Source organism: Colletotrichum fructicola, assembly GCF_000319635.2.
Source record: "Colletotrichum fructicola Nara gc5 chromosome Unknown KSG_Nara_v1_contig01, whole genome shotgun sequence".
NCBI classification, from domain to species: Eukaryota; Fungi; Ascomycota; class Sordariomycetes; order Glomerellales; family Glomerellaceae; genus Colletotrichum; species Colletotrichum fructicola.
Window position 1 is genome coordinate 612,909 of NW_027094051.1, and position 20,442 is coordinate 633,350.

A 20,442-nucleotide genomic window follows, 5' to 3' on the forward strand; every position below is an offset into this window, starting at 1 on the left:
TGGTATCCGTACTCCGTCCAACACGCTTACCATGGGGATATCAGGTCTCCAAACATGTCCCAAGCTCTGATATTAAATCCTCGGCGGTAACGTCAATACCACCAGCCATCTTGTCTTCGATACCGAAGGCCAGGAAAAGAGTGTCGTCCATGTATCCATGATACCTTTGTCCCTTCGTCTTCCAGCTTATCGACGTTACATAAAACATGTCAGACGCCCCAGTGTCCTTCTTCTCCCGACCGTGAATCCATATGGGTTTCTTCGAGACAGCAAAGACTTCGAAGGGTGCTTTTTGCCGGAAGACCATGATGTACGGTTCGTACTCGCTGTGAAAGTGATAGAAAGTCTTGTGCTGAAAGATCGTGAAGATGAATGTGTTGTCGCTGGTAGGCTTGCAGTTCACGTCCATCCGTTTGCAGAACGTGATGCTCAGGGAGTTGGTCGCCTGATGTATGGACTCCAAGTCCGGCGGCAGCTTCGGCATGTATCTCTCCAAACATGCCTCATCTCCGGGGGCTAGAAGCGCCAGGTCCGGCCCCACAGAGCCGTCGAGGTTGAGCTTCGAGAACACTCTCTTTGGCGCCACATCGTGGTGCACGTACACGGCACCATCCTCATCCCAGAATGGGAACCAATTCTTTTCCATGGTCCCCCAAGGCGGTGGGCGCTGTAGCTCAGTGCCAGTGCTGAAGCCCTGATCCAGTGACATCTGGAAGCCCCAGTTGCCCAGCGTCCGGAAATCTTGCATGAATTGTCCGAAGCAACAGTAGAGCGAGTTGGAGCCAAAGGTAATGAATGGTGCCTTCGGACCGTGGAAGACACGGGCATCGTGAGGCCCAATGTTCATGGCGATGTAGGCCAGTTTGGGGGGACATTTGTCATCGCCACTCTTGGTGGCAGCGATTGGAAGCGTCGTTGGTGCCTCCACGCAGGAGAGGCCTTCCATGGTGAAGACAGCATTGCAGACAAGCTCAAAATGTTCTGCTGTCTTGTCATCGTGCGTCTTGCGCCTCTGCGCAACAATGATGTATGTGTTATCGAGAGTAGGATGGGGCAAGATGTTGGGATTAATGGCATCTTCGTCGCCGAAGTGTATGGGGAAGAACCTCTTGTCGAAGGTAGATATTGAGAAGACCTCATGATGTGTCCGCTCCGTGGCAATTGGGATAGAATCCGAAGGCGGCGTCGGTGGTAAGACCGTTGGAGGGACCGCGATAGGGGGCTCTGTGTCCTCCGGGGCAGGTGGAGGTGCGGCAGCCGATGGGGCCGGCCGGGAGTGAGGTTTGAGCTCATCGGCTTGCCTCCAGTTCGGCGCAAAGATGTGATCGAACCAGGTGTTAAAACCTGATGAAGAGTCCCTAAAGTCGAGACATCGAATGCCAATGTAGACAAGGAAGAGGAAAGGCCCAACAATGAGGACGACACGCTTGAAGTCGCGAGCTAGCATCGCGAGGGGCTGTCCGCTCACGCCGAGGGTCGGATGCTCATTTGGCTGTGACTTGCAGCATTCAGGGTGCTCGGGTTGCAGCGCGTCAATTGCAATCGAATAGCTTCCTGTTGCCGATTCTAGTTCTTTGACTCGGGCTTGACTGCGTGGTACGTACGGAGAAGAAGGTTCCCGGGTTTACGGCACAAGTGATGCTTTGTCTCTCCACAATGTTTGTTGGGTCCCAGTTTCTTCCCCGCGGTTCATGATTGCATCACAGAACAAGAGCTCCAAGGAATGTGGGGGACGGGGATACATGGACTTTGTGATTAAGCTAGTGGGAAAAGGACGGGGAAGCTCTCGGAGAGAGGTGTGCCGCGTGATGTAGATCGGTGGGCAAGCAAAAAATGAATACGACCTTGGACGTTGGGGTTTCCCCTCACTCGAGAGCTTGTATCCCCGGTTGGTCCACCCCCAACCACCCACTTTGCTAGCACGGGAGGGTCAGGTAACATGGCGAACTGGACGAGCGGAAACTCTGTATGCTGATGGAGGTGTTCCTGAGATAAGCGTCCCGAATTGAAGCGGTGATTCGCTCAAGTCCAGCAAGCAGCTCGCTGCTTCAAGCATGTGAGCATGTGAGAGCCTCGGTGAACAGCAAGACGCCCCTGGTCAAGTCGCAATCAGTCCCCCTCACGAACATCCCACACCATTACCCAAAATAGGAATCCATCCGTCCTTGCAGCGTCATTGGGTGTGATACGGCTGCACGTCGATGGAAGGCTGCACATGCGGGAAATTAAGGTGTGCAGCTCAAGCAGAAGAGCTGTCTGCCTGTCAAAGAACTGTGGGTTGGCGGGATGTTCAGCCCATCATCAGAAAAAGATTATCGAGGCGAGACTTTTACTGCGAAGCGGTCTCGGAGGCGTCAGCGCTTGTTCAGCCCATCGGCCCGCGTGGCGAGCACGCTGTGCCTGCACATTGGACGTCTTAGAGTTCGACTAGAAGGCGGGATTCACTCGATGGTTTGGAGTGCGACCAATCCAATCATCCAATGACGTTATGCTGTACCAAGCTAGGAGCGGCTGCGCCCTTGCGACTTTTAGTTTCGAGACGATGAAGTCCAATAATAGCGGGCAAGTGAATTAATTGGTGTACACTGATCATTAGCTATTTCCTAACTGCCGGTGTCCGTTGTTGCCTCAGCCTCTCCGATCAACTAGCTAGTAAAACATGTGCCATAACGCCGGAATCCGCACCGTTCAATCAAGCCTTGGTTGATGGTGCTGGTGCTGGAAGAGTTTTCTTGTACAGCCACTGCGCAAACTTGACGCTTGGTTCATCAATCAGCCTCGTTACCATCTCTGCTAACCACAAGGTGAGCGGGAGAAGGATCAGATGTGGTAGCACGAAGGCCGGCTCCAACCCGAGCGGCCCAGCCATCGGGAGCGGGAATTTGTCGACCAACTGCGCGAGGTGTTGCCTCTCGGAGTCCTTGTGCCAACCCACAGCAGTGTAGATTCGGTCGCCCAGTGTTCCAAGGACAGGTCCGTGAACGAGGTAAAGAGCGAAAGAGATGCGGCCGAGATATTGGCAAAATCGTGTCTCGAAGAAGCGCCGCAGCCACCAGATACGAGGGACGCAGGCGACTAGCAAGGTTGCCGCCCAGAACAGGTAGAACCACTTGTAGTCGAAGACAGCCTGTGGCTTCAACAGAGACAGGTAGTACCATCCGCGATTTTCGCGCATCCTGTTGACATCGCCGGTGTACGACGGTACTCCTCCGAGGTACATCGAAATGACGAACAGGTGATAGTAGATGAACGTCTTGGCTCCCTTAAGCTTGTCGAAGATTGCGGGTAGCTCATCCTTCTTTGCCAGCAAGTCGAGGTCGCAAAGCATCATGCCCGCGACAAACATGGCTCCGTACCACCCGTCGGCGATGTACATGAAATAGAAAGCCAGGCCAGCTTCGCACCATAGTCTTGCGTTTCTGGTGCAGCGTGAAAACGCGAGAAGTGCGGTGTAAATAATGACAGACCCCTTCATCTCGACCGGAATGGACCACAAGTGAGGGTTCCAACTGAAGAAAGGGCCACCGCCAGCCGTGAACACGAAACTGAAGTTCTTTGCCTCGCAGTACCATGCCCAGACGTCCTCTCTCCAGGTTGACATCCGGTCAATGTTGTCGACCCAGATGTCGAACATGTGGAGAAAGCTCATGAAGATGAACGTCGTGGCCAACAGGGGAAGATAGAGCCGAAGCCATCTTCTGAAGAGGGCTGAGCCAACATTTTCAGCAAGCTTTGCGTGGTCTCCAGCTTGTATGAGACTGAGAGGCTTTGCGGACAGGACGTAGCCCGAAATGACGAAGAAAACGGACACTGCGAAGTGGCCGCCGGTGAAGAAGTGCCTGATTCCGGGGAAGGCGATGAAGTGGAACTTGTTCTCATAACCGAAGGAATTCTCGAAGATGCGATTCTGAACGTGTGGCTCATGAGCCCACAGTTGGTTGTGATGGATGTAAACCAGGAAGGCAGCGAAGCCTCGAAGCCCGTCAAGATATGCGGTCGGCCGCAATGTTTCTGACTGTTTGGTATCTTTGATGGGCCAGAAAAAGGTGCCAAGACTTGACAGGTTGAGCCGCGATGGTCGTCTTGTCCGAATAAGTGTGGCCGGCTTCCAATCTGACTCTTCCGAGAGCCATTTGGACTTGTCGCACCACGATGGTTTGACTTCGTCCCAGTCCGTGCTGTCAAGAATGCCCTCGTTTCTCGGAGACATCTTCACGAAAGGCTGATGTGGCAGATGCTGACAGCAAAGTGATGCGAGGACGATGGTTTCAGCCTCAAGTTGTCAACGATGCGTGTTTACGGTCGTGTGCTGCCGCCCGAGGGGGTGATGGTGCAGGAAGAGTGCTTCAACCCTTGCCTGTCCGGCGGAAGACTTGATTTGGGAAAAGAAGGCACAGCTCTTTTCAGTATCCACGAATCTTGCACGGGCACATCGGCAGTTGTGGAAGCAGAACTGCACTTACACGGCGATCGTCCGGCTTGGCGTAGATCCTTGTGTCAATTGGCCTGATAAAGTCCACATGAATCAGTTCGTTGTCAACGGGTTGTTCGTCCAGAGTTTCACGAGCCAAAACAAAACTCAAAGACCAGCTGAACAATGAAGAAGATTCCGAGGTCAATAACGTGAAGGATGCGGGGTGGCGGGTTGAGTCTAAGACGGTTGGGCAATCAGGCGTCTGGGGGGCCCTGGTCCAATATGCGGGGGATAGACCGGGGTAAAAGTGCGGAGAGCCAAACTTTGACCAACAACGAATTTGATTATTTTAGCTGGCGTAAGATGAAAATCACCAGATTTCCCTCACTCTGACGTAGATGCCATTCGTCGGTTGCGACTAGACCGGGCGTCCCTGGTAGGGCCATCGTGGGGCAACGTAGCATTACTCGGCTCAGCTGGGTAGTGTGATCCGGACATGTGAATGACCTCGCCCGACTCAAGGACTCGGCCGGTTTGAATCCTCTGAGTTGTGAGAAATTTGCTGCCCTCCCTCCTGATTGGGAAGCTTCACCGCGCCTTGCTCCCCTGACTATCGTAGCCGTTGGTGCCGGCATGCGGCGGTGGTCAAGGATCGACCCAATAGACGCTCGAACAAGCTCAACGTCCCGGCGCTATTATGGCGCCAAATGCGGGTGGCCACAAACGAGTGGCCCTCATTTCCTCCCCGCAATCTAGATGGCTTCGATCCACCGTTCTTTTTACTCTCCGCTGCTAGAGGTGGTGGCTGTTCGGGGTTCTTTTGCCAAGGCGAATGAGAGCGAGCACCGTTGAGCACACCTCTCTAGTGTTTCTCGTATTGTGAAGACAGACAAAAAGAAGCAACGACGAACTTAATTAGACAACTGCAGCGGCGGCGGTGGCGTCACACAGGATGGCGAATTGTCACTCGTTGGATAGTAAGGATGAACACGATGCGACTTCAGCCAGGCGACCTCGGCCCTTCCTCCCACTTCTTGGCCCTTGTATCCCGGCCTGTGATAATGATGCGCCATTGATAGGCGAGTGGGGGATTGGGGGTGGTCGGAAGAGAGTAGGGCAATCCCCGCCTCGGCCACTAGGAATACCTATGGTCGTGTGCCTGCATGTTGGGAGCTCCTCAAATTTCGACATGCATCCTGCTGTTCCTTGTTCTTCTCTTATGCTCGTCGCATCTTCGCCAAAAGCTTGGTCTTAAAGCTTCTTTGGTTGAACACCTCCACCAGACTTCGAGCTTTGGACGACTGCAGTCCACATGTCGTCGCCCATCATGAGTCCATTGAGTCCATTGAGCCCAACAGGCTCCAAGGCAAACATCTTCCGGAATAGGGTTCCAACTCAGTTGCGGCGATGCATTCCCTTGTACATCGCTTGCGTTTGCCTTATCCTCCTGATTCTCAACGTCGACATGATCGGTTCAGTGCCCAAGCCGGTCCACCTGTCGAAGCGCAGCGGCACAAGGTCAACACGAGGCTTCCCCAAGAAGATTTGGCAAAGTTGGAAAGTTGCGCCGTTCTCCTTCGAGGGCGAGCAGATACTTACAGCCAGAACATGGACGGACAAGAACCCCGGCTTCCGTTATGAAGTCCTCACCGACACTAACGACATGGAGTATGTTGAGGAGCACTACGGCCCTGAAGGCCTCGATCGCCCAGACATTGTCGACATGTACCGTCATGTCAACGCAACTATCATCAAGGCGGACTTACTGCGGTACATGATCATGTACGCGGAGGGCGGCGTCTACGCCGACATTGACGTCGAGGATCTCCGTCCTGTCAGCAGATGGATTCCGGAGAGATACAAGGAGGAGGATCTTGACCTAGTCATCGGTGTTGAGATTGATCAACCTCATTTCAAGGACCACCCAATTCTCGGCAAGAAGTCGATGTCGTTCTGCCAATGGACTTTCATGTCTCGCCCTCGTCATCCAGTCATGCTGAAGCTGGTTGAGAACATCATGGCATGGCTCACCGACGTCGCCAAGACCCAAGGAGTCTCTATCTCCGAGATCCAACTCGACTTTGACGAGGTCATCAGTGGTACCGGCCCTTCTGCTTTCACCAAAGCAGTTCTGGAAGTCATGTCTTCGAGATCTCGCCAAGGACCCATTACATGGGACACCTTCCACGACATTGACGAGTCCAAGGTGGTCAGTGGCATCCTGGTCCGCGACGTTGAATCCTTCGCTGCCGGCCAGGGCCACTCCGACTCTGGCAACCACAACTCCAGAGGTGCGCTTGTCAAGCATCATTATCACGCATCGAACTGGCCCAGCCGCCACCCACGCTTCAGGCATCCCATCTTCGGCGAGGTCGAACGCTGCAACTGGAACATCGAGTGCGTCATGAAGTGGGATCAAGACACTGCCGCCTTCAACGCTCTCTCTCCTGATGAACAAAAGCAGAAGGTCGAGGAGCACGAGAACCTACAGAAGTTCCAGCAGAAGCAGAGCGAGCAAAAGCCGATCGAACAGCCGCTACAGTTCCCTCCGCAACAAGCTCTTCAGCCCCCCGCAAACCAAGAGGAACTAAAGTTGAAGTGAAGTAGCGGTCGCGGTTTTCTCGACTTAAAAGTTTCGATTGATACGTCCGACATAGACGACGCCACAAAACATTCGCCGCGCCGAGATGCGTAATTCAGCATCACAACTTGGCTGCGGCAGACACGAAGCGCGATGATTGTCAAGCAGTTTTTATTTACGCGATTGACGGCGCTCGCCACCCGGCGGATGCCTTGAGCGACATTGGCATAGTCCGATTCTAGTTGCTTTGCAGCCCTGGGGGCTCTTCGGAGTGAGCAAATGGTCTCCTTCTGCTTGATGGGAAACATGAATACTGGCATGGATAGACAGATATACAGCTGAGGATGATACACATGGAAGCACGCGCGAAGATACCCTTCGAACACCTGTACATACCTTTGGCAGAGAATCTTGGCACTTGTCGCGATGCCGTGAAGCATCGCTGGAATAATTATGATATCATAAGATCAAATAACCATGAATGCTGCAATTAATTCTCATAAGTGTCTTGCCAGAATCACTTGGTTATGAAGTGATGGACGCCTATGTGGCTCAGAACTGAAACGGAGTGTCAATTGACCGGCCCGTGAAGCGTCGGAAAGGCGGATTGTGTACAGGGTTTAAATGATAAGTTGATAAAATATGTACATGTAAGCTATATACGAAGTTTATGCGCAGCGTTCACGTAGCCATGAATATTTCATAGCAAATCCCCTATGTACAGTCTCCCTCTTGCTATCTCTGACACAGCCTCGGGTAAGTATGGAGTCATCATCTCCCTTTAGAAAGTCAACTTCTGGCCGGCCTGTCCCGGCACAGTGGCAACGACATTGGCAGAGCCGAGAAGGCTGTAAGAGTATCCGGGCGAGTTGGCGTTCATCGTACCGACGGGAGCAGTGTTGGCAGCACCGCCGAGATCGTTGTCAATGGCCACAGCGTAGCCGACAATATCAGAGTCTTGAGTGGTGATGGGAACCGAGACGTTCTTGAAAACGTTGCTCTGAATGAGGACCTGCGCGCCTTGACGGGTGTTGATGCCAGAGTTTCCGCTGCTTGCTGTCAGTACTGATTCTAAGATGCACTGAGGAGGAGTGGAGGCATACTTGAGATAGTAGGAGTTGTAGATGTGACCAGTGCCGAAGCGCAGAGACGGGCCACGGGAGCCGAAGTTGGCCCAGTAGTTGTGGGCGTAGGTGATGCGGAGATGACCCTTGTCCTCGTCTCCGTTGTTCTCGCTGTGGCCAACCAGAGAAGTCTTCCAGTGGTCGTGGAAGTAGGTGCTTGAGAACGTTAGTCTACTTCCTCTCTTTTGGATGAATGTCAACTTACTAGGAGATGGTCATGTAGTCAGCGGCGTGAGAAGCATCCACGAGGCCGTCATAGTAGTCCTTGTCAGAGACCAGAGCACTGGAGAACTCGCAGTGATCAACCCAGACGTTTGTGCTTTGCTATGTGTTGACCAGGAATTAGTCCGTGTGTTACCACCAACACAGGCTCAATTGGCTCACCTCAATCTTGAGACCGTCGCCAGTCGAGGCAAGGACGTTGGTTGACTTGATGTTGCGTACAATGATGTTGCTCTGACGACGAGCGTGCAGCCCGATGCCATCAAAACCTGAACTTATCAGCAACTATGTTTAATAATAGCTCTTGATATGGCTTACCAGCTCCAGGGAGGCCAATGACAGACTTGTTGCTACCGATGCGGACGTTGGCGGTACCCTTGATGACGCCCTTGACAACGACAATCTTGGCAGCCGTGTCTTTCTCGTTCACAGCGGCGGTGAACTCGGCGAGAGATGATACAGTGGTGACCGTTCCTCCAGCACCACCGGAAGTCCTTCGTAGCTGTTAGCAGTGCCAAGTTAATTTGCATTCCTGGTAATACTCACCCTCCATTAAGAGTGGCATAGCCTAGAGTCGCCTTGTCGGAGATTGATGCTCGCTTGACAAGGTGGGGCTTGTCGGCGACATTGTCGACGGTGGGAGTAGGCGTTGCGACTGCGACGCTGGCGAATAGCGTCGCCAAAGCAGAAGTGAACTTCATGGTTGCTTTAGTGTCAAGGGTGGATTGAAGACGAGGCCAAGGATGCCAAGGGGGTCTAGAACCACTTTGAAGAGCTTAATATTATGAAAGACGTGAAATATGTTTCATGCTACCAGCCGTCCCTTTATATACACGATCTTCGCAGTTCACGATCGGGCCCTTTTCCGTCTACATAACAGGGGTCTTCTGATCACGGCATCGCATTACACACCCTGGTGATTGCGACATGACTTCGTTGACTGGCTGGAAGTATTTCCACTCTCTGGGGAATGGTGAGGCTCATGGAATTAGAGGGTAACATTGCAAGACGGAAGCGACGAACCTTCTCGTTCCGCGAATGGTAGCGCGCGGGCTCATCAAATCTCGAATAGCCCCTCAAAATGTTTCCTCCACTTGCCTGACAGCATCGGTCGAAGGAACCCCTGCTCCGTGGATGATAAGCTGCTAGAACGGGAGGGTTTACTCAGCCTAACGCCGTCATGCCGAGCGGGTCGACCAAATACCTAAAAAGAAGCTTGTCAACAAGCTTTTGTTTTGTTACCACCTTGTTTATTTGGTGGGGAAATGACTGTGTCATGTTAAGAGATCTCAATGGAGAGATGGGGTGGTCCGGGGTTGACGTTGGAGAAATTTCCTCAAATCAGCATTTCGCCTCGATTGGGGGGTGCAGGTACCGGCACTATCCGGGGTACAGGGTGTCTATACCACAATGAGAAACTCATAGTCCAACAAAAACCTTTCATTGGGTAGAATTGGTATTCCACTGTCGAGCTGACGACGGAAAATGACCTATTCTCTTGGGCTACGGTCTCTGTGGACGGGATACCGACGGACAAGTTTTTCCCGCCGTGGGGAAAAGTGACAAGATGACCAAGGCAAGAACCTCGTTGTACCTTCTGAGGTTCATGTGGCAAACGGCATTGTGAGTATATCGAAGCATCTGTCACAAATGCCAGTCTCAACGGCTGTCAATGCCACGTCGTCCTGGGCTCGGATAGCTCAGTCCGTAGAACTTGGCTAGCAATAAATGTAAGATAAGCGGGCGATCTTTATGTCGTCCTTGAGGAGTGTAGCCGATTGGGCGATGCATTTCATGGACAGGCACTTCCAATCACCCATTCCTGAAGAAAGCAAGATCAGGGACTGAGCGGACGCCATCAGGCCTGTGACAAATGGGTTTGTTGTAGAAGTCCACAACTGTTGATTCTTTTCACCGATGCGGCCCATTTATTCCCAACAGCCATTCGCGTTTTTTCTTTTTGCTTCGTCTCCATCGCACTGAATGGCCTCGTGACGTTGAGAATAAGCTCATGTCGACCTAGTTATCTCGGCTCTCACTGCCGATGGGCCTGCGGTACAACCTTGGCGCTTTCTTGGCAAGACTCAATGCTTGTAGACTATCCAGCTAAAGAAGTAGACGTTGTCGGATAAGCTTCAGGAAAGAGGGAAAAATGACAGGCACAGTATACCTGACCAAAGGGGGCTTTCGAATGAGCGGCATAAATTGAGTGTACCTGACTAGACTTGCATCTGCGTCCCTGGTTCGTGGATTCGTCTTTTCCGATGGTCCTCTTGATCCCACAACAGCTCTATGAAGCAACCTTAAAGGCATGCATAACCGATGTTATCTCCCACTTCGGATGAAGATTGTGCTTTCTTCGAGCCTAATTCAAGCCGGGGGCATTGTACCGGAAGGTAGTCCGACTCCACAGCTCGTTACCACACATCTGCAACTCGATTCCCTCCAGGTACTCCTTCAAAGAATCAGAACATCCTTCTTCCAGCCTCTTGGCAACAAGATCCGCATGGTTTCGTTCCCATTCACGACACATGGTCCACAAAACTCGTTTCGACCCATCGTAGTCCAAGCCTGTTTCGTTGGCTAAAACCTGCACAATGTTGGACACGATGGATCCTTCGGCGTTGATGTCTTTGGACGCACGGTATTCCTTGTCCCAACTCAAAATGTCGTTAATGACAGAGATGTGATGCGTGTAGTTTAGCTCGATTTCAGACACGGAGGCTAGTTCTTCCTTCGTGACGGTGATGCCCTGTGAGAAGCGTTGCAAAGCCAGAAGGAGCCTTTAGGGATCATTAGCCATGTATTAATGATCGCAAGGTACCATGCAATAAGACTCACTGCGAAGCAACGTCAAGCTCTCGATACTCCAGGTACTCTGCAATGCTCTTCTTCGCTAGCCGAGCTTCGGCATTCTGGGAGCGCCAAAATTCAAAGGTGGGCACTTCAACATCATCTGAGAGGGGCTTGTCAATGGCCCTCATCTGTTGCCAAATTTCGAGAACAATCTTCTCGATGGGAGAGTCCTCTGCAGGCAAGGTTTCTCCTTTGACGATGGAAATGAGTCGCTCGTTATATGATGAGCCGTCTTGCAGCGACATATGCTCGAGCAGGTCTGAGGTTGTCATCAGAATGATGGTTCAATGCTTCAGTGCTGGGATAGTTCCCTCTCGAGCGTTACGCAGGCTTACCGTCAACCAGAAATAGCATCACCGTAAATCGAGACGCGACGACCACTCGGTCATTCAGAGAGGTAGGATACTGGCAGCAGTGCCATGTCGGCAAGCCTTCAGCTACAAACTTGAGTCGGGAACGCTCGTCGGGAAAGGGCCAATTTTGCAGGAAGTAGTTGTTGACAAGCATCGTCACGCTGAGTTCATGAGGGTGAGGACGTCCGACCATATGCGACCGAGGCGGCCGGTTAGTCTGGTCATTTGCACATGCCTCAAGAATGAGCATTTTGTGAACGGATTTCTTTTACAAGACCGTTTGAGAAGGAAAGGAGAGAAAGCTGTTTTGTTCAGACCTAACCTGGGCAAGAGCGATCTCTGAATTCGGGAACGTAGCCTTTATACCTTGGACTAGCCGTGTTCGTCAAGGTTTGTATGCATGAACACGAATTCTGCAAGGCTCGTTGATTCTCTCAAAAGTCTCGGTGGCCACAAGCAGGCGAATAGCACGTTATCTCAAAACTCGGGCGTCATTGTTCGCCCGGTTACCCGGAATTATATGGCAACGTTGCTGGTAAATGCCCTGAGTTCGCATCCTTCATGTCGACACCCGCTGATGGAGCCAATCACCATGTTCGAAAGCCAATGACTAGCCTCAATCAGTGACACAACGGGCCTCTTGACATGGGCAGCGTCACCATTGGTGCTCGATCCCAATGTTTGAAAGGCTTTAGAAACAATGAAGAAACTAGTGCGCATGATGTTTGCTTCTCAACTGTTGGGTATGACGGGGGTTGGTGGCTTGCGCAAACAAGTTGGCTACTATCAGCAATGTTGGCTGTTGAATCAGTAGCGGTATACCAAGACTTCTGGCGTTGTGCGCCTGATTTCATAGTCGATCGCGCCAACATTGCCGTATTTGACGTGCAACGACCCGTTGAACGGGTAAAAGACTAGCTCGCATCGCATGGATGCGAAGCGTTGGAAATCATAGCAAACACGACCCATTCCAGCTTTCATCAGTTTGCGGTGAAGCCACCAGCCCTGCAATAAACTAGGATCATCATACATTTATTACTGACTGTCACCGAAAAGTCCGCTCCAATCAACGAAACAGATTTCCTCTACCACTACGTTGACTGCCTGGATTTCCCTATCACCCCGATCCTCCTAGTCGTCGCCATGGTCCCTGCCGAGCTTGATGACATAACTTTCAAGTCCGTCTTCCGTTCCATGTCAACAGACAACCGGTATCTTGGGTGCGTATATGTCCCATCCCAGTTTCTCCTCCATTTGAGCCGACGCGACGGAGCCTGGCCATAGCCTGCGTCCAGCATCGTTTGCTCGCTAAGTATACCATAAACTTTGACCGATGTTGCCAAGCCTCAGTTCAATATCGGCCAAATCCTCCATGGCCTGAATAGCGCGCTCATCGTCCATGGCTGAACCTGCCGGAGACTGCAAAGAGTCCACTATTGACTTGCAGACTTCTCTGGCCTCGTCGTATTGATATGAGCTGATTAGAACGTGCGAGAGGCTTCGGGCGCACGATCGCGACAGATATGAATCCATACGCGATGTACATGCATGGTTGTAGAGTGCTCTAGCCCGGCGCTCTGCCTCCGTTTGATTACCAAGTCGCCTAGCTGTGCTGACCAGCATTCTTTGAAGACGGCATGCTGTCTGGTGTTCGTATCCCAAGCGTGAACCGAATATGTTCCACGCCTCGAGTAGCCCGATCTCGCAGAGTTGGAAATCATGGCTGTTTTGTAATAGTAAGCCGCACATCTTTGTAACCGGGTGGGTAGGATGTAATTTCGTGGCTGTTAGAGCCCTCAGGTATCTCAAAGACGCTTGGCGAAGTTCCGGGCATGCTGTCGTGTTGGCAGGAGACAGCACAGCGAACAGTTCCCAGACAAAGTCGAATGAGTCGTATGAGATCCCGTGGAGCACCATCTCGTCTGCGCTCTCCCATAACTTAATACCGCAAACGCTTGTGGATTGCGACTTGATGATGTAGATGGCGTGCTTGATGTCTTACCAATAGCGTCTAGGATGTCCGGGAATGTTGGCTGTCCAAGGCTCAAATACGTCAAGCACCGACCTGCTCTTCAGCTGCTCACTGCAACACTGCCGAACGCTCTGAATAATTGCGCTCGAAGCTTGACTCTGAAGATTGATGGCTGTTGGAATATGAAGCTGCAGGCTGGAGCTCGGCGGGGTTTTATCCGAAAAAGCAGTCGTGGCTTGAGTGGTTTCTCGGGGTTGTTCCGTTGAACTAAATGACGCCATGTTTTCTCGAAATATGGCTTCGTACTCTTTCATTTCAGTTTTGTGGCATCTCACAACTTTCGACCAATCCCCCGCACTGATCTCGCCAACGCTTGCCGAGCTCTTCTGAATCGATTTGATGACTTTCATTTTGTCGACCTTTTTCATATTCTTTACGACGCCCCACTTCCACAAACGAGTTTCGTACATCCGTTTCCTGTAAGAGTCTTTATTATTAGCTAGGGCCGTTGCATAGATGGATTCCTTTTTGGGTGCAAGTTGGCACGTACGTGGCTCTGAAGTTGTGCCTGGCTTTCATCTCTGCAATCAAAACTTTCATCTGGCTGTTCTTGTAAAGATTGATTATAGTTTGTTTGTAACGTTCCCAGTCATTCGACGTCGGCCAGGAATTGTGCTCAATAACACCATCTTGTTTGTTGTTAGCAACAGGTCGCATGGCGATCAGGGCAGGAAATGGTTTCGCGGCACCCCTAGCTGGATGTTGCGTAGGTATCGAGTGACGGTGGCTTTCGGCTAGCCAACAAGCAACATACTTCTATGGAGAGTTGTATAGTGGCTGAAAGGTGAAGACAGATTCGCTGGGAAGCAGATATCTTTACAAGGCAGGGTGGTGGATTGGGCCAGCCACCTTGGCGCCACACGTCTCTGTGAACAAGTCTGCCTGGAGGTTTGATGCCAAGATACGTCATCACTTGGAAACTAGTATAGCAACCACTCAGCCTCTGATTTGAACCCCCTAGCTGCTTCGCTGTGAATGCCCTGCCACCAGAGCATTCATATCTGCGGCGTCGCAAACGCCACAGCGACTCAACTGTCGACGGGGTAGAAGGTGGCGCAGGAACAGATCCTTCTACACTTACAGCTAGCCAAGACAGCTTTTTATCCACGGATCTGAATCTCTCGTGGGTCTAGAACCACGTCCATTCCAACGCCGCAAAGCTCTCGGTCCCGAGTCGAGGCGAAGGATCCCGAGCGTTGGGGGCGATGCCAACGAATCATATGCCTTAGCTTTACGGTGCGATCCTCCCTGCATAGATTGGCCCCCACGCATCTCTGGGCGTAGTAGGGCTGCCAATCGTTTTCGACTCTAAAACATTGTATGGATTGTGCTTTTGCTCATGGTGGGTGGGGTTGCGATACCATTGGTGAGGTTTGGGTGCTGACCTGGAGATTTCCAGGCAGAAATTGTGTGCTGCAATTCTCCGCCCTACATCCCTCCGTCATATTGCATTCCTTTGTAAATCAGAAACAACTTGAGGAGCGAATATCGCTTCAAGACACCTCATGCTGGAAATAGTTACATAGATGAAGTATACCTGTCATGGGCTGGATATCTCTGGGCGTGCAAATGTCTATTTCCAATTCGAACACCATAGCCTCCTTTTCCCACGAGAGTAATTCGATGATTTTGCCCTAGAGGCAAGAAGCAACTTCGAAGATATAAGAAGTCTGCATCACATACATATTGTGCAAGACGCATCTAGCTCACCTGCCAACTGACTTATATCACCATACAATTAGATATCGGAACCTTTCGGCTGATCTAGCGTGTTTGTTCATTTTTTGCTCGCATCACCATCTTCACCCCAGGACACTCATAATTGCCAAGTTTCAATGGCGAGCGATGAGACGCTCGTTCAAGAGCCAGATCGGAATGATCACAACGCTCGGTCTCAGCCCGCCGAGAACGGGGAGAAGACCACGAATCCTCAACCATCCCGTGTTGCCAGCGAGAGCAGTCCGAGCTTTACCACCATGGCCAATGACGAGAATTTGAATCCGCAAAGGACTGTCCAGAATGACCCGGCCGGGAGAGGTACACCTCTCGTCACCCGATCACGCGCGAGAATGTCAGTTCAGGTGACGGATCGATACGCAGAGAATGCCGCAGTAGCCCCTGACTGGATGAGGAAGACGCTTGTGCCCCATGACATGACGACGCGCTCCGTCGTACAATGGGCCATGGTACCACTGGATAATCCCCGAAGAACTATCTTGGCTCCAATCTTAGCCGCCCTGAGGAGCTTGTTGACTGCGATCCCTCTGCTCTTTTTCAACTTCGTCCCTAACTCGCTATGTTGGGCAGCGTGGGACCCAAAAGACATTTACGACCCATACCTCGAGTTCAATGGAAAGTATAACGTCAATGACCCCGACGGTGGGAGAAGGCATTCCGTGCCTTCAGGGGACGATGGCTTGTCCCATCTCGATGTGCTAGCACGTCGGACGTATCCATCGAAGCTCCTGCTCAAAGAAGAAGACGGAACATGGACCCCAACGGACATGAACACGGTTAACAAACGACCAAAGTACTTGTTCGTCAGCCATGTTGGATCGAAGACAAAACAAGATGAGCTTCAGTACCTCGACACCGCCCAACGACTCGCAGAGAAAGAAGGACTTACGGCAATCTACCTGGACGATTGGTGTTTCACCCGGCACATCAAGCAAAAAGTGAAGAGCGGTACCATCTCTGAGAATGAGGGAATCGCAATTACCGACCACCAAATTTGGACCCTATGCGACGTCGTTCGTGGCTCAGCTCAAGTGGCCGTCATCTACCCTGGGGATTCTTCCTCCTCGGAGTCCAAGACGGAGTGGGGCAAGCGAATGTGGACGTTTGTTGAGGGACTCTTGGCTCCCGGCAACTCAATTCTTTTCTCTCCGCGAGACTATGACAGAGAGAAGTTTCCAGACGGACCACCGGTGGAATCTCTATACAAGGTAGATATGACAGCGAGTTACTGGAGCGAAAACGATGCTCGAGCATCTCATGAGGGCGGCAGCTCGGCACGGTTGTTGGCCGAATACTTTTCTGGCCAAGTCGTGCTCAGCACCCTTGAGGTTCTCCCACTCATCTTCGACGCCCTCAACTCCCGCAACACCGGGAACCAGAACTCGCTTTCGGACATGGGCTACGCCGCAATGGGTCTTCTCCGTTTTCGCGTCGGGAGAAAGCCGGGCAGCACGGACAGTCCCACCCTGTTCCAGATTCTGTCCCACCTCTCTCTCAAGAACGACAGCGACAAAATCATTGACCGCATGATAAGCTTGCTTCCACAACCGAGGCTTCCAGGATCCGTTCCATCGGATGCGTCCAACCACATCATTTGGGCCAGTCTTTGCGGACAGGATGCCTTTGGCGCACGCGTTCACCAAATCACGCCCCTGTGCGACGTCGTGGGCGTGGCGGACGAGGACCATACGGTCTTCATTGACAACTGCCGCGCCGTCAAGATACAATGGGACTCTCTCCCCGCCTTGCGCGTCGAAAACCACCCATCGGCCGTGACCGGGCTCGTCACTCTTCTGCGGAAAGCTGCCATGAGCTCCATGTTGATCGTCATTAGTATGAGCATTACCATGGCCGCTGTTGCCGGCGTAAATTCTGGCAGTTCCAGCAGCTCTCGCAGCTCCAGCAGCACAGGCTCTCTATCAGACGACTTTAGTCCTTCAGACTTTGCAATCCGCATGTTGAGCAAAATAGTGGCAGTCGCTGCTTGCATTGGATGCGCTTGCACATTGTTGATACCCGCGGCCGCACGAAGCATGTTCAGCACTTTCAAGGTCCAAAAGTGCAGCCCTGGCCTGGTTGGGATCGAGGGTGTCATTCCCATGAAAGAGTTGGAAGAGAAGATCCTTGGATACAAATCGTCTGCCGATATATTCAAGTACGACCCGCTCGCGTCGCATATTCTCACAGTTGAGGACGGCGTGGACAGCGAGACCAGAACCCTGGAGAAAGGCAGACCCGCGTGGATCGAGCAAGCAGAGGATCTAGATGGAGTCAAAGCCCGGCTCAAAAGAGGGCAGAGACTCTTCACACTTGTTGATCTGGGTCATCTGTCTGTCATGGTGGTGGCTGCAGAGCGGCCGCCTTCCGTTGCGCTTCTATCTGGTCGGGGTGGCGGGATGCTTAGAGCGGTTCTCTGCAGTTCCAGCCCTGCCAAGGACTGTCTCTACAAGGAGACGGTGGTGCAGTTGCCGTCCGCCGTGTGGGATTCTGCGAGTCCTACAAAATGGCTCAAAGTCTGCCTGCAGACCCGGAACGACGCCATGCGGGCTCGGTACCTGGCGTCCGAAGCCACAGTTGCTGCAGATTCGGCCCAGGAAGCGGCTGATCGCTCCAGCGCATGCGCTTGCAGAGCAGCAGCGGATTCCAAGCGGGCTTCTCATAATGCCAATGGCTCTACAGAGACGAAGTCAGTGAGTAGTTCACGAGAAGCGGCTGACCTGGCAAAGAGCGCTGCAGAAGATGCAGCATCGGCTGCCAAAAAGGCCCGTAAAGCTGCCGACGACGCTGGCCCTGAGAAAGAGGTGGGACTGGCCAAGCAAGGGCTTAATGCCGCGAGACAGGCGCTCGGCGACGCCAACGACGCATGGCTACGGGCTAGTTATCAGGCGGATAAAGCTAGATTTGCCGCTGACAGTGTGATATACAAATGAAGGACGGGCAGGAGTAACTCCTGATCTCGATTTGGTAGGATTGGACAGGCAAGCTGAGCACACTTATAGGGACCGCAATTGGCCGACGGACATGGACATAATGCGTACATCAATGGTCATTCAACATGATCTACATAGCAATATACCTTTCCAATCTCATTCTCTCTAACTCTACGCCTTCTGGCTATCGCAAGGGATATCTGACGGCACACCCGTCGGGTTGACAAAGTAATCATGGTACCAGTACACCTGCTGCTCAGGTTTCGTCGACAAGTTCGGCGCCGCGTCGACAGACTGGACCGTCTTGAGCACAGTGTACTGCGTCTTATAGCTGCACCAAACTCGTCAGCCAAACCTCTTCTCCCCCACAATCGTCCTCTTGGGTGGACTTACTAGATCTGCGAGCAGTTCCCCGCCTTGAAGTTATTCTCAATGCGTCCATGCGCCTCGTACACCGTCGCGGTGGCGTTGTTGTCCGCGATAAAGGTCGTGTTGGGGAAGTGCGTCAGCGACATGCTGCCGTCGGTGGGCAGGAAGCGCTGCTTGCACTTGGTGATGGCGTCGGCGCCGACGCAGTGGATGCTCAGCGTGGTCTGCATGCCGTCTGCCGTGAAGAAGTCCGTGTAGGCTGTGGTGGCGGTGGGGTCCTCTGCCGGGGTAACGAGACTATGTCGTCTTGTTAGAGGGCATTAAACATGTTTGAGAGATTGAGTTGTACTCACGCGTTGAGGAAGTCCTTGAACTCGGGCTGGACGCCGGGCTGCGGGTCATAATCGGTGAAGTCGATCGCCGCGACGAAGCGCGCGGCGAGGAGGGCGGGGAGAGCAATGATCAGATACATCTTTAGAGATTCTGTGATCGGAAACGAGCGTGGCTGAGATTGCGATATTCAACGGTTGTGTTGTGGCTGAACGACTGCGGAGGGTAGTTGAGCTGAAGCCGGTGGGATCTTTATATCCAAAAAGAAACCTCAAAAGCAACGACTAACCAACCCGCAATCGCCGTGCTTGTAAAGTTTCAGACTGACTACTAGACTACCGAGCCTCACATACCCAGCATCTATAAAAGGACGCGCACAACTCATCCTCGCCGACTACCGAGAGCGAACATCCCCCACAAACTCATCCACTCGCCGACCGCCCCTTTTCTCGGCTGAACGCGATACCACAACCCCATAACCTAAAAAAGTAAAATAAACAACAGCCCAGGCCATGTTCCTCTCCGTTCGCCGGGCCGCACGAACGCGCCCCAGATATATCCTCGCAAAAACCGGTGTCACGCGCGGCCGGGGTGGCCTTGTCGGACATGGGACGAAGGTTTACAGGGCCTATCTTCCCGAGGTCAACCGCCGAGCTCGCCGCGACCCCTATTTCGTCCTTGCTGCCCCGGGCCGTCCGGATGGACGGGGGCGCCGATGGACGGTTCTGAGAAAGATTGATCGATCGGGACGGGTGTGCCCTGCCAAAGGGTTTGTGCGTGGCCTCGTAAGGCGGACGATGGGATTTCATAAATCGCGTTTTAGCCCCAGCTCAAGATGTCGTCATTCTCGTGAGAAGCATAGCTCTCACACACACCGAAACCTCATCTCCAGGCTTACCACCACCGCAATGAAGCCCTCAACCCTCCTCCCCCTCCTCCCCCTCGTCGCCGCCGTCGACATGGCACCCTATAAGCCCGCCGCCAACGTCGACGCCGCCTTCGCCCCCTTCGTCGAGGCGTACTACCTCGCCTCCGAGGACAAAGCCGCGACCACGACTTTCACGGACTTCTGGCCCGCCACGGGGCAGCTGATCATCGCGGGGCGCACCTTCTCCGGGTACGCGGCCATGCTGGGGGTCAAGCAGAGCCTGCTGCCGCCGGCGGGGGACAAGTCGTGGTGGCACCTGATTCGCGGGGCGAGCGTGGCCGGCGAGACGGCGGAGAGCAAGACGTTCGTGGCGGAGATTGTGATACAGACGACGTATGTTGGGGGCAACTGCTCGCAGGCGTAGTAAGTTTGAGTTTCCACTATGATGATGGGGAGGGAGGGGGCTGACGAGGGAATAGTGGCAGCGCGAGCTTTACGATTTTGAAGGATGCGCAGGGGACGCCGAGGTTGGAGCCGCATTCTGAGAGTCTGAGTGTGTATAACCTCACTGTGTCGACTACGGACTCGCCTACCGATATCCCATGCAGCTCGTCATGAGGTGTGGC

General features: G+C 52.8%; 9 protein-coding genes across 9 annotated transcripts; 3 read left to right on the plus strand and 6 right to left on the minus strand.

Annotated features, from left to right (window-relative positions):
- Positions 1–40: 40 nt before the first annotated feature.
- On the minus strand, positions 41–1,447 carry CGGC5_v000190 (uncharacterized protein; the record flags this gene model as incomplete). The annotated part of the gene is made up of 1 exon (XM_032026498.1): positions 41–1,447. One exon carries the CDS (start codon positions 1,445–1,447, stop codon positions 41–43), a length of 1,407 nt encoding a protein of 468 aa, XP_031877025.1.
- A 1,245-nt stretch (positions 1,448–2,692) lies between these two features.
- Positions 2,693–4,210, minus strand: CGGC5_v000191 (uncharacterized protein; the record flags this gene model as incomplete). The annotated part of the gene is made up of 1 exon (XM_032026499.1): positions 2,693–4,210. The coding sequence occupies one exon, from the start codon at positions 4,208–4,210 to the stop codon at positions 2,693–2,695; it is 1,518 nt and encodes a 505-aa protein (XP_031877035.1).
- Positions 4,211–5,741: 1,531 nt separating this feature from the next.
- OCH1-1 (Initiation-specific alpha-1,6-mannosyltransferase) lies at positions 5,742–7,016 on the plus strand (the record flags this gene model as incomplete). Its single annotated transcript, XM_032026500.1, has 1 exon — positions 5,742–7,016. One exon carries the CDS (start codon positions 5,742–5,744, stop codon positions 7,014–7,016), a length of 1,275 nt encoding a protein of 424 aa, XP_031877024.1.
- Positions 7,017–7,776: 760 nt separating this feature from the next.
- On the minus strand, positions 7,777–9,042 carry plyA-1 (putative pectate lyase A; the record flags this gene model as incomplete). The annotated part of the gene is made up of 6 exons (XM_032026501.1): positions 7,777–8,044; positions 8,099–8,275; positions 8,325–8,443; positions 8,504–8,610; positions 8,660–8,835; positions 8,888–9,042. The coding sequence occupies 6 exons, from the start codon at positions 9,040–9,042 to the stop codon at positions 7,777–7,779; spliced, it is 1,002 nt and encodes a 333-aa protein (XP_031877056.1).
- Positions 9,043–10,706: 1,664 nt separating this feature from the next.
- Ari1-5 (Aristolochene synthase) lies at positions 10,707–11,800 on the minus strand (the record flags this gene model as incomplete). The annotated part of the gene is made up of 3 exons (XM_032026502.2): positions 10,707–11,124; positions 11,183–11,456; positions 11,533–11,800. 3 exons carry the CDS (start codon positions 11,798–11,800, stop codon positions 10,707–10,709), a joined length of 960 nt encoding a protein of 319 aa, XP_031877023.2.
- Positions 11,801–13,735: 1,935 nt separating this feature from the next.
- CGGC5_v000195 (uncharacterized protein) lies at positions 13,736–14,239 on the minus strand (the record flags this gene model as incomplete). The annotated part of the gene is made up of 3 exons (XM_032026503.1): positions 13,736–13,789; positions 13,858–13,999; positions 14,073–14,239. 3 exons carry the CDS (start codon positions 14,237–14,239, stop codon positions 13,736–13,738), a joined length of 363 nt encoding a protein of 120 aa, XP_031877049.1.
- A 1,178-nt stretch (positions 14,240–15,417) lies between these two features.
- Positions 15,418–18,249, plus strand: CGGC5_v000196 (uncharacterized protein; the record flags this gene model as incomplete). The annotated part of the gene is made up of 1 exon (XM_032026504.1): positions 15,418–18,249. One exon carries the CDS (start codon positions 15,418–15,420, stop codon positions 18,247–18,249), a length of 2,832 nt encoding a protein of 943 aa, XP_031877022.1.
- Positions 18,250–18,420: 171 nt separating this feature from the next.
- Positions 18,421–19,090, minus strand: CGGC5_v000197 (uncharacterized protein; the record flags this gene model as incomplete). The annotated part of the gene is made up of 3 exons (XM_032026505.1): positions 18,421–18,580; positions 18,643–18,915; positions 18,972–19,090. 3 exons carry the CDS (start codon positions 19,088–19,090, stop codon positions 18,421–18,423), a joined length of 552 nt encoding a protein of 183 aa, XP_031877055.1.
- Positions 19,091–19,856: 766 nt separating this feature from the next.
- On the plus strand, positions 19,857–20,434 carry CGGC5_v000198 (uncharacterized protein; the record flags this gene model as incomplete). The annotated part of the gene is made up of 2 exons (XM_032026506.2): positions 19,857–20,239; positions 20,296–20,434. 2 exons carry the CDS (start codon positions 19,857–19,859, stop codon positions 20,432–20,434), a joined length of 522 nt encoding a protein of 173 aa, XP_031877026.2.
- Positions 20,435–20,442: the final 8 nt, after the last annotated feature.